The sequence below is a fragment of the Centruroides sculpturatus genome, unplaced genomic scaffold (assembly GCF_000671375.1).
Source record: "Centruroides sculpturatus isolate CEXI.00-Female unplaced genomic scaffold, Cexi_2.0 scaffold440, whole genome shotgun sequence".
Classification (NCBI taxonomy): Eukaryota; Metazoa; Arthropoda; class Arachnida; order Scorpiones; family Buthidae; genus Centruroides; species Centruroides sculpturatus.
Genome location: NW_019384633.1, coordinates 283,154 through 295,120, shown reverse-complemented (window position 1 = coordinate 295,120; position 11,967 = coordinate 283,154). Strand labels below are relative to the sequence as shown.

The window sequence follows — 11,967 nt, the reverse complement described above, 5'->3', positions numbered from 1 at the left end:
TAAAGCATGGATCTGAAGATAATGCAGAAAAATGCTCAGAGGATAAGGATAACTTGCCAAAAAGAAAACGCTCTCGGTTAATTAATAGTGTTTTTAGTGATGACGAAGAAAACATTGTTTAATTTATATTAATATGTATCACTTTAAAAAATTTTAATGAAGATATTTATCTTAATTATGAAAATATACTAGCATGTTTTTTAATTTTTGGAACCTAACCCTCCTTTTCGTATTAGTTCTTTGTTTCGTATAACACGGATTCGCATAACACGGCAATTTTTTGGAATGTAACTACAGTGTTATACGGGTTATCTGTACTTGTATTTACTCTCATGTAGAACGAGGTGTGACTTTAAAGATCAAAATAAAGAAATTAATATTAAAATCAAAATTAGATTTATTAATACAATTCTAATTTTATTTCATTTAATCAGAAGTAAAATATCAAATGTATGTAAATGCACACATTGTCCCACAAAAATTACTGACATTTTAAACTTTAAGGAAAAATCTTGTAAAATTGACAACATAATTTTTTCACGTAAAGCTGGACAATCAGGAACCTTTTTTTTTTTTGTCAATTCTTAACAGTCTCCATCGATTACACTTATGAGTTTCTCCGAATTCTGATTTCCGAATAATCATCTGTGTTCACATGGGAATGAAGTAAAACTTATATCGTGCTCCCCTGCGATTTTGGAATTTCAATCTGGAATTCAATTCAAAAGCTTTGCTTTTCTTATTGCTATTCATCTGTGGTAAAATTTACAATGAGTCATTATTGAGAAATATTAGATTAAGGAATGTAATTTAAATAAATAAGATTTGAAAGTGTTTCTGTATTAAAAAATATATCTTCTTACAGAACTAAATTCTAATACTTTTATAGTTATTACTGATCTGTGTTATTTTGAGTTATGTAGTAGTATAGTATTAAATGTCTGAATTTGATGCATTTCATAAAGAATCCATTTTTTAAAATAACTTTGAATTAAAATATGTAATTATATTTGTTTATGTTGATAATTATTAAATCAAATATTGTGATCATTTTTTAGATCGTAGAAAAAATCAAATGAATTTTGGAAATGCAGAAGATTATGAAATCAAGACAATTACAAGTGCACTGAAAAGTTACTTTAGGTAAGATGAATTAATTTAAATGTTATATATTTATGAAATAAATTATTCTGTTTAAATAAATAAGTATATAAAATATAAACTTCAGTAGCAGGTTAAACTTAGATTATATGTGCTGACTCTCATAATTATTTTGTGCATCCTTCCAAGATGAAAATAATTGTTTAAAACAAAAGAGTTGGTTTAAATATCATTTTAAAAATAATTTTGTCACCATAAAATGCCAAATGTTATCAAGATGTGGGTACTGAGTGATTATTTGATGTGCTGTCTGATATATTTGATACCACATCATATTTTTTAAATACACACTTTAATGTATGTAAATAATGGATTTATTAATAGTTGATTATGATTGTTTCCATTATAAATTTTTAAATAGCATTTTTCTTAAAACTGTGTATACATTTTTTATACATATTATTCATATGTAATTCTTATTTTTCAGAAATCTTCCTGAACCACTTATGACATTCAGGTTACATAGTGCCTTTATTACTGCTGCAAGTAAGTGAAAATAGTTAAATTATGGAATGTTTTAAAATATAATTTAAAATATTTGTATTTAATTTATGTAATAAAATTACTATTATCTGAAATAATTATAGATTTGTTTTTAAATGGTGGATTTTTGAATATATTCATTAATAAAGAGTTCTCAAGTTAATGAAAACTTTAAAATAATAAAAATTATACAATAAATCGGAATTAGTATTACTAAACTCTATATGTATTAATATATATATCAGAAACATTTACGCAAATATATAAATAAATGTTTGTACTGTTAAGACTTTACTAAAATATATTACAAAAATACCAATTTTCTTTATGTTAAAGTGTGTTGAATAGAGAAATTAGATTTAAATGGTGACAGATATTTTATTATTGTAAATATAGATTATTGAAATTGTTAAAAATTCAAAATTTCAATATTTATTTATAGAAAATGAAAACAAGATTCAACGGATTAATCTTATACACTCCCTAGTTCATAAATTGCCAAAAAATAATTTCAATATGTTGAATATGTTAATAAAACATCTTTGCAAGTAAGTATTTAAAAATCATACTTTAATCCAAAGCTGTTTGTAATCTTTTTCTGCAAAATAAATAGAAGTTTGAGGAAAAATTTCCCTCTTTTTTTTACTTCAGTATATTTTCCCCACACTGCCATCTCTTTAATTTATTTAATCATACAGCATTTCAGCATTTATATAAAAAATGTGAATATTTTTTTTTTTTAATTATTTTATATTTCTGGTCTATTCTGTCACAAAGAATTTGAATCTGCTCTAAAAAATAGTATGTATTTCTTTTTAAGCATAATTTCATAAGGTTAGAATTTCTTTTTACAGTCTTGTTTAATTATCTCTGCTTATTAATATTGTTAATACTGTTTGAATGTATAATTTTCTCATCTTTCATCAAATAATGATAATAGTTTTAAACATTTTCAATTTGATAAATGGGAGAGAGATTACAAAATTAATTCAAAAAGTGAATAACACTAAAAATCATTTGGGATAGTTGTCCTCTAATAATTTAAATTTTTATATAATTAAAAATGTTAGTAGTTATAAAGAGAATCTACAACTGAAATTATCTTTACTAAATTAGAAATTATTTTTTATTTAATATTGATTAATGTTTATTAAGAAGATTTGTTAAACAGAAATTATTGTTTAGTTATTTGTTATATAAACACAAGATTTAATTGCAAATATACTCATTAGTTTGTAAAATTATAATAAATTTTAAGGTATTTTATGAGTATCAAGTTTTTAGATTTATCTTTTCAAAAATAGTTGACATAATTTAAAACATTGTATAAAAATGAATATTTTCTATATTATCTATGAATACAAATGAAATTAATATGTGAACTTAAATATTTTCATAGAAATCTCCTGGTTTTAATTTTTAAAACAGATGACTTATTTTTTTTCTATGTTACAGTTCATATGTATATGATATAATGTCAACAATTATATAAATGGAACTTTATCCACTTAATATTTTAATCTATTTAATATATTATTCACTTTCATGTGTATAACAGTCTTTTTATTTGCTGTAAAAATATTAATGCTAATAAAGAATTCAATCAAAAAGAAATCAATAGTCTACATCTGATATAATAAATAGAAATTAAGTTTTTGCAAAGAAAGAAAAATCACAACCATAAAATGGCTATAACAATTGAATTTTGGAGATTTAGTAAAAAAATTTCAAAAATTATTTTTCAGGATTGCCCAGTACAGTGATAAAAATTTGATGACTGTTTCAAATTTGGGTGTCTGTTTTGGTCCTACTTTACTCAAACCAGAAATAGAAACAATGGCAGCCATTATGGATATAAAGTTTGGAAATGTTGTTGTTGAAATTCTTATTGAAAATTATGATAAGGTAAGTTTGTTTTAATTAGGATTATTAATATTAATTGTTTTTAAATGTAAATCTCTATTAATAGGACTGAATTCTTTCTTTATAATTACTAAGCAAAAGTTATATATATATATATATATACAGGATCTTTCAAAAAGAATTCTTACATTTTAAGTTATTGTAATTATGTTAATTATTGTCCAAGAATGTTGAAATGTACATTAAAACATTACAAAACTGCCAGTTTCACATTTGCCTATTAAAATTTCACACAGCACATATCTGATTGATACTCAAATTTTTTCTACATTTTGCACCAATATGCTGTAGCATATTGGTGCAAAATGTAGAAAGAATTTGAGTATCAATCTCCCACAGCAGCCATAATTCTGCTGCTCCTGCAGATTACTCATGTTGCACAATGATGACTGATTATGATTTTGCAAACTGCAGAACACAAAATGCCTTCTCTGTTCTGAGTTGCCATTTTTGTTTACAGCATTTCCTAGAGGTGATAGACAACAAGACATTTAAATGCAGATGGGAGATGAAACTCAGAAATTACTCTATTGATTGGTGTGTATTGTATACTTCTCAGTTAATAATTAACATAATTATGGTCATTTAAAATGGTAACATTCATTTTGGAAGACCATGTGTAAATATTGTGTGTGTGTATGCACAATTCATTTTCTAACTCATTTAAAATTTTTCATTAATATTTTAAAAAACTATGTTAACTTGTGACTTCTTCTTACTTAAATGTTTAAAAGATCAAAAGATATTTATATTTATGTCAGAAGTGTACGTGAGTAATAATAATACACAAGTGCAAAATGATAAATAGTAATAAGTTATAAATATTACGTAAAGATTATGGATGACAAGAAAAAAATGCTTGTAAACTATTACATTAATATATTCATATTTGTAAAATAAGGTTTACTTTGCAGATATTTTCTACAGTTCCAGAAAATCATAAAAGGCCAGATCTACCTTATTATTCTTCTCCTAATGCAGTCAATCAGTCATCCAATTATATACCACTGCCACATCAAGAATCTATGCATAATATTCGCAAATCAAATATGGATTCAATGGATCAGTCATTAGAATCGGCCAGAGTTCAGAATATTCCTAAAATTCATTATTCTAATGTGTGTTCATCTTGCCCATCTCCTTATTTAAATGATGGGAATTATTCTTCTCAAAGAGGAATGCTTGCACATCCTGCATATGTAGTTTCACCTACTCAACCATTACCTGTCAATCATTCTGGAAGCCAGTCTCATTCTGTTCAGTCTCATATTCCTGTGGATAGAGGAAGATCTGTTGCTGTTTTTAATCCAGTTTGGAATGGTAAGAATAACTTAAACTAGATTCAATAAAATTAATAAAAATGAGTTGTTATATTAATTTTAATTGTTTATTTTATACAAAGTTACATAAAATTTTGATTTAATAGTAATGCAAATAACAAACAGTATGGCTCATATTGTATGATCCAAATTGATTGATGTCAAACACTACATAACATGATATTTTGTCTTGTTTTAATTATAAAATTTAATTTCATTGTCTTATATTTATTTCTCTTGTTATGCTGAAAATCTTTGAAATCTGTTTATACCATAAACTTTATTTTTTCCATCTCTTCAAGACATTCTTTCTGTCATAATTAACAATTTTGAAATGTCCGGCATACATTGATATTAGTTAGGCTTTTGATTCTGTACTTCCTAATTCACTACTATTTATATTATGCAATTACTTTGATACACCTGTTTTTCATTCTTGATTGAACAATTATTTCCTTTACATGCACATAAAATTAAATCAGACAATTAAGAGTTTCTGGACTTTTCACCTATAATATGGAATCTTGCAGAATACCACAAGGTTCCATATTAAATAATCTTTTCTTCTCGACTTATATAAGCAATATCCTCAAGTTCAATCCTCTGTTAATTCAATGTACTGTCATAATTAGTAACCTCTAGTGCCACATGTCTTATTTCTGTCACTAATTCCATTTTAATGATTCTATTAGACCAATATTCTTAGTAGCAAAAATTTTGAGAGATCAAGTTAGCTCAGTCTTGTTAGTCTATTACAATAGGCTCATAAGGATTTGGATAAAAATTCCAGAAAAAGTTATGCAGCACTCTTTCAAGAAATGTTGCATTTCTGATGCTTTAAATGACACTGAGGATGATTATATATGGGATGTGTGCATAGAATCCAGTGTTGATTCAGAAGAGTTAATGCAGAAGCCATATAGAAAGTAGGTGCATCTTAGATTCAGTGGCCTCTTATATTCAAGTAAATATGGTAATTCTTACATAAATCATTTTTCAGTTTTCAAAACATAAAATTGTTTAAAAACATCTTGAAAATTTATGTAATAGATGTAAACTAATGTAAAACCACAGATAAAATTTTATCCTAGATTTTATTAGAAGAAAAAGAAATAGTTGTAGGTGTAAAACAAAATTTACTCAAAAATTACACATTAGTTGCAAGTACTGTTATAATTATCACATTATTGTCATCAGGTGAACAGAAATAGAATAACATTCTGTTTCTGTTGTCTGATGGAGAGATAATTATCAAAAGTACTTGTAATTATTGTGTTATTTTTGAGTAAATTTTTAGTTATCACTGTAAGATATACTAATTAGAAGGAAAAACTGTTATTTTTCTAGTTATTTTATCCTGGGTTTTAAATATTAACTAAAAGCTATTTTATTCTTAATGCTGCTCAATAGTAGTTTATAAAATTACTCTCTTAAATTTTCAATATTTTATAAACAGTAAGTTATTGAATGATTGATAATGGAATATTAAAATTTGAAACTAAATTTATTTGTTGATTTGAAACCATGTTGTACTAAATTTTTGAGAATGTTAAACACAAGATCATGTTATTAATCAATCACATGTAGAAATATTGTATCAATTAAATACAGATGGAAAAGAAGCCATGTGATTGATTAATAACACAATCTTGTGTTTAACACTTTTGAAACTAAATATTCACCATAAAAATAGTTTTCTGGTAATGATTCAAGGAGCATGACTATTTATTTTTTAAATATTTTTTAACTAAATATTAAACATGCCATTTTGTATAATTTTTATTAGATAATCATTCTCCTTCGGGTGCAAGTAGTACAGAATCCTTGTCAAATCCTCAAGCAGTTTCACACACTGTGAATAATAGCAATCGTACACATTCAGCACAAGTTTCATCAAGAATGACTACTTCATTAGGCAACCATAGTGTCTATATTCCTTCTGATAAAATCCATGGAACTGAGAGAACAGAATATCCTCAGAACAACATCAAGGAAAATTTTGATTTACAAGAACTTCATGTTCGCAGTAATGTTGTTTTTATTTTTAAATAATTATATTTATATAAATGTTAGAAATAATAATTATTAAATGTACATTTCTAATATATTTATTCCACTTTTATGAAAATGGAATGAGTCTGAAATATCAGATGATGTAATATCAAAAGATGTCATCAGTTACAAATCTATACATATCACTAATATGTCATTATTACAGTTTCCAATTACATTTACATTCATTTTTTTGTGTTTTGGCAAAGAATTGATGATTCAGAATAAAGAAGAATTTTTGATGAGAGTTTTTTTTAACTCCAACTTTACCCTATGAGTACTAAGGTTTTTTTTTCTATATTCATTGTGGATTTGGACAGGTTTACAAAGGGAACAGTCGATTGAGGGACACTATAGCCTGCTCATGAAAATTTCTTGCAGAATTTGTAGATCCAGGACTGAATCCAAGCAACTGAGTAGTAAGCCGATGCCTTATAACCTCCAGCATGGCCATCTGTTTATCAATTTTTTTTTTATTTTTTATTTTAACTGTTAACAAAAAAATGAACATAGAATACATTTTTATTTAAATCTATTTTATTTTAGCCAATTTTTACAGATATTGCTTAACAGCGTTTGATGACACCTCCATAACAAACTAAAATATTAAAATGAATGTAAAACAGACTAATATAGTATAATAAATAAAGATAAAACATTATAAATTAGGGTATAAGTGTGTTTTACAAAGTTGTTTATATTTACAAAATTGTAGATGCAGTACATCCTACTGAAAATATAGCAGGATTAAAGAGAGTTCTTTTGGGACACACTTAAGCAAAAAGAAGGAGCATATAAACAATTAGAATAGCATGTAGCTCTGGCCAGGACATGAAATTGCATTTGGTCTGACATAATAAGTCCATTGAAAATTTAGAATATCTTAGTCTGACAGAATTTTATATTTTATGAAATAAGTCAATATTTTTTAAACAAAACTAACGGTTACCTTCTGGTTAAATTTTGTTTTCCATGCTATTTGAATGCTCATTTAATAATAAAGTATATTAGTATTTTTATGAAAATATCTTAAAATACATGTACAATGGTGCCTTGACTAAGAGTTTAATTTGTTCCATGGCGGAACTTGTAACTCAAATTACTCGTATGTCAAATCAATTTTCCCCATTGAAATGAATTGAAATGGCATTAATCCGTTCTGTATCCTCCCCAAAACACCGCAATTTTTTTGTTACATGTTTTTAAATAAGAAAAATGTACAGTGGGTGATCGGTTAATGAACATAATCCGTTCCAAGACTTTGTTCGTTAACCGATTATCGATTTACCATAGGTTTCTATGAGAATTTGATTCTTTCCGGAGACCCCCAAAAATAAAAAAATATATACTTTCTTACTATGTTTATTTATATGTAATAATAAAAATACATATATACACAGTCTTGCATTTTTATTAGTCATGTTTTTTTTTTGTTTGAAAGGGTTAAAGAATCTGTCTAATGTCGATTGCTTTTCTCGCTTCGTCAGGATTTTTTGTAAGTAATTAATAGCATTGCAATTGTAGAAATCTCCAAGCCTCAACCTGGTTTGAATGCCATTTTAAGACCGTTGTTCTGACATCCTCCCACTTCTTCAAAGGATCTTTAATAACAGATATTGACATTAATCCACTTTTTCTCACATAACTCGGCGAGATATTTTTTCAGAATAAAACATATCTCGCCGAGTTTCTTGGTGTTCTTCATTCAAGAATTCTTCGCGATCTTCAGTCGTCAGATAACTTTCGGATTCCATTATGAGCTCTTCTATGTTCTTTATTTCTCAGATATGATTTTTGTTACTCCTTTAGCTGCTTGGGTCTTCTTGATTATACAGTATTTTTCTCAAATTAGATTGAACTGCCGCATACTGTAGACCTGTTCAAGCCACACTGCCCAGCAACATCACAAATCTTCTGCCCACTCTTTAATCTTTAGTATTATACTCTCACCTTTTGAAAATAAAAACCGACGCAAAACTTAACGAGTACCTGCCCGACAGTCTCTCTAATACATAAAAGAATTGTTTTGTCAGAAAAATAAAAGGCTGGAATTACAAGAGAGAGTTTCAAAGTTCAGAGGAATACTATCCGATTGGTATATACCGGCTTGAGCGGCGATGTCGACGTCTCCCACACTCCGAAAAGTTTCGAATTGTTGCCCGAAGACAAGGAAAGTCCAATCGATATTCATTATTTTACGCTTCTTCTTATGTTTGTTCTGTGGGCTGTTTGTTATCCGATCATGTGTTCGTTGTTCGAACATAAAAATCTTTTGCGAAAGTGTTCGTTATCCGATTTGTTCGTTATCCGATCTGTTCGTTAACCGATCACCCACTGTACTTATAAATAATGAATATTGTATAAAACACAATAGAATGTACTGCAATAAACTGGTTTTGCAGATGAACTAATGCCTACGTCACTTGATCGTGTGTTTTCTGTAAGCTAGCCTGTCAGACATTGGAAGAATAACAAAAATGACAAAATTACAGCAGTTTTCCATTTTTTCTCTTAATCTATGGTTTGCTGTGCCAACTAGTGGTGGGGTATCTGAAGTTGGCTTGTAACCCAAATTTTAGCTTTCAACTCAAAGCAAAAAATCAACCGAGAAACGGCTCATATCTCGAAAAACTCGTAAGTTGAGACACTCATAAGTCAAGATACCATTGTATTTGCTTTTATTTAATTGAAAAATTAATTTTTTTAAATAGATAAAACATAGATTTGTCAGGAGAAATCAATTAATAATTAGGATACTGAAATTATTTTAAATTTATATAATGTGTAGATTACTACTGTAATTCAAAATGACTTTCATATACTTAATAGAGTTTATCTTTCTAACATTAATATCAATGAAAATGATGGACTAGGTGGCCAAACGGTTAAGACAGCTGCCTACCACTCTGGAAATCCAGGATCAAATCCAGATGGGTTGAAAACCTCCAAGAATTTATTGAAGTGGTTTGTCTGGATATATTAGTCCCATCTTTCACTATCCGGCCACCCCACTGTGATCTTGGGCAAACCATAATGGGCTTGCTAAAAAAAAAAAAAGGGGGCCTTCTTAGTACCCACAAGGTAGAGTTAAAAAAATCTGTGAAATGTTCAGAAAAATTTTTAATGTCAATAATGACATTAGTTGTTCTAATAGTCAGTATTATTACAATACAAATATGACAGGCTCAAAATAATATAGAAGCTGTACATTATATATTTTTATTCTATTACTAATCCATTATTAATTTAAATATCACTATTATATCCATTTTACCATTTACTTATTTTATACATAAACTTATGAGAGAATGATTTATGAATTATTAAAATACTTGTTTTTGTAGATACTCAAGAACATTACATTAATAGTGGAATTCCAAATTCCGGCATGTGAGTATATTTTACATATCAAATTCGTTTATTACATAAATATATTTGCAAAATAACAGAAATAATATATTGTAGAACGGCCAAAACATTATATGCTTGTGTGGGAGAAAATGAATCAGAACTGTCTTTTCAACCTAATGAAATTATTTATAATCGTAAGTAATATTTTACCTTTTTAAAAAAGAAAAGTTTCCAATATTTTTGATAAAATTATATCTTTTAGTTCGCACTTCAAATGAACAAGGATGGTTAATAGGAATTATCAATGGACGAGAGGGAATGATTCCAGCCAACTATGTAGAATTACTTTAAGAAATTTTCAATGTAATTGTGATAGACTAGACTACTACAATTTTATCAAAGACTTTAATAATGATTTATTATTTTATTTTATTCAACTATAGTTCTATAAAATCAAACTATATATATATAAATGATTTAACAATTGAGATAATTTATTTTTAAGATTCATTTAATGATATTTTCTGGCCAGTAATTCCTATTCTTATCTAAAATATTTTATTCAAACTTTTAGAATTAGAATAAATTTATAAAATTATATAGTGCTATTGTTAAAATAAAATAAAACAGAGATTTGTTTTCAGTATTAATTATTTTTTATAATGGTACTGTGTATTAGTCTCTCTTCAATGCCATATTTTTTTTTGTAAACTGTAAATATTGCTTTATATACAGAAATTAATTTATTCTGTAAATATTGTACTATAAAGATAAAATTAATTTCAATATTTTTTTTTGTAGATGTTATAGAATTGACAAATACATAATACTTTATATAGGAAAGATTAGCATGTATAAGTTTTTATCATTTTTTTAAAATAAAGTTTTATTCTAACTGGAGATTGAACTGTTTTAAAGTTAGTTTTATGTACTGATCCAGGATTAAAGCAATTGCCTGTTGTTCTTGAGGACCCAGAATCAAATGCAGGTGAGCAACCCCAGGAATTTTTCATGGGTTGTTTGTCCTGGATATGTTGGTTCTGACCCTTGTCACCTGGTTGAACCTGTGATGGGTATGAGAGAAAAAGATCCTCTTAGTGACCACAGGACAGAAAGAGTTTTAAAAAAAAGTTTTTTAAGGCCCAGGATTAAGATGATATAAGTACATTATTGGCCAGAAAATATGGTAAATACAAAGCACTATATAATTTTTCAATATTATAGTACAAATGAAACCAAAGTAGTCTTTCAGTCGAATATTCACTTTCTTACATTTCTTTTATCGAATGATAATAATAGTTACTGTCATTCCATTATTTAGACCAAACTGAATACAAAAAATTTTTTACTTGTGTAATTGTTTTTAATTGTATGCTATATTTTAATAAGCATTATAATAATTTATCATTTAACATTCCAGATTTATGGTACTTGCAATACATATATATATATATAATCTTTAGATTATACAATAAGAGAAATTCATGTATAACAAATAATCTGAAATCTGTTGCTTGTAGCAATCAGTATAATAAAGTATAAAATTTTTTTATAACTACGTTCAGTTTAAAAAATGTGAAATTGTGACAATTGTTCCTTACAATTTTCTCATTAAAAACCAATTATTCTAATAATTTTTTGGTTTTATCAGTTTTAATGTTTGCAGATTTCAGATAAT

General features: G+C 26.8%; 1 protein-coding gene across 1 annotated transcript; it reads left to right on the top strand.

Annotated features, from left to right (window-relative positions):
* The first annotated feature begins 1,018 nt into the window (after nt 1-1,018).
* Nucleotides 1,019-10,814, top strand: LOC111625822 (rho GTPase-activating protein 26-like). Its single transcript, XM_023369060.1, has 9 exons — nt 1,019-1,143; nt 1,589-1,647; nt 2,087-2,192; nt 3,390-3,549; nt 4,482-4,887; nt 6,673-6,912; nt 10,283-10,328; nt 10,404-10,483; nt 10,552-10,814. Exons 1-9 carry the CDS (start codon nt 1,076-1,078, stop codon nt 10,638-10,640), a joined length of 1,254 nt encoding a protein of 417 aa, XP_023224828.1. The 5' UTR covers nt 1,019-1,075; the 3' UTR covers nt 10,641-10,814.
* Nucleotides 10,815-11,967: the final 1,153 nt, after the last annotated feature.

Coding starts and splice junctions, on each gene's coding strand:
- LOC111625822 (XM_023369060.1), top strand. CDS start 1,076: ATGAATTTTGGAAATGCAGAAGATTATGAAATCAAGACAATTACAAGT. Junction 4,888..6,672: donor TTTTAATCCAGTTTGGAATG/GTAAGAATAACT, acceptor AATTTTTATTAG/ATAATCATTCTCCTTCGGGT. Junction 10,329..10,403: donor GGAATTCCAAATTCCGGCAT/GTGAGTATATTT, acceptor AATATATTGTAG/AACGGCCAAAACATTATATG.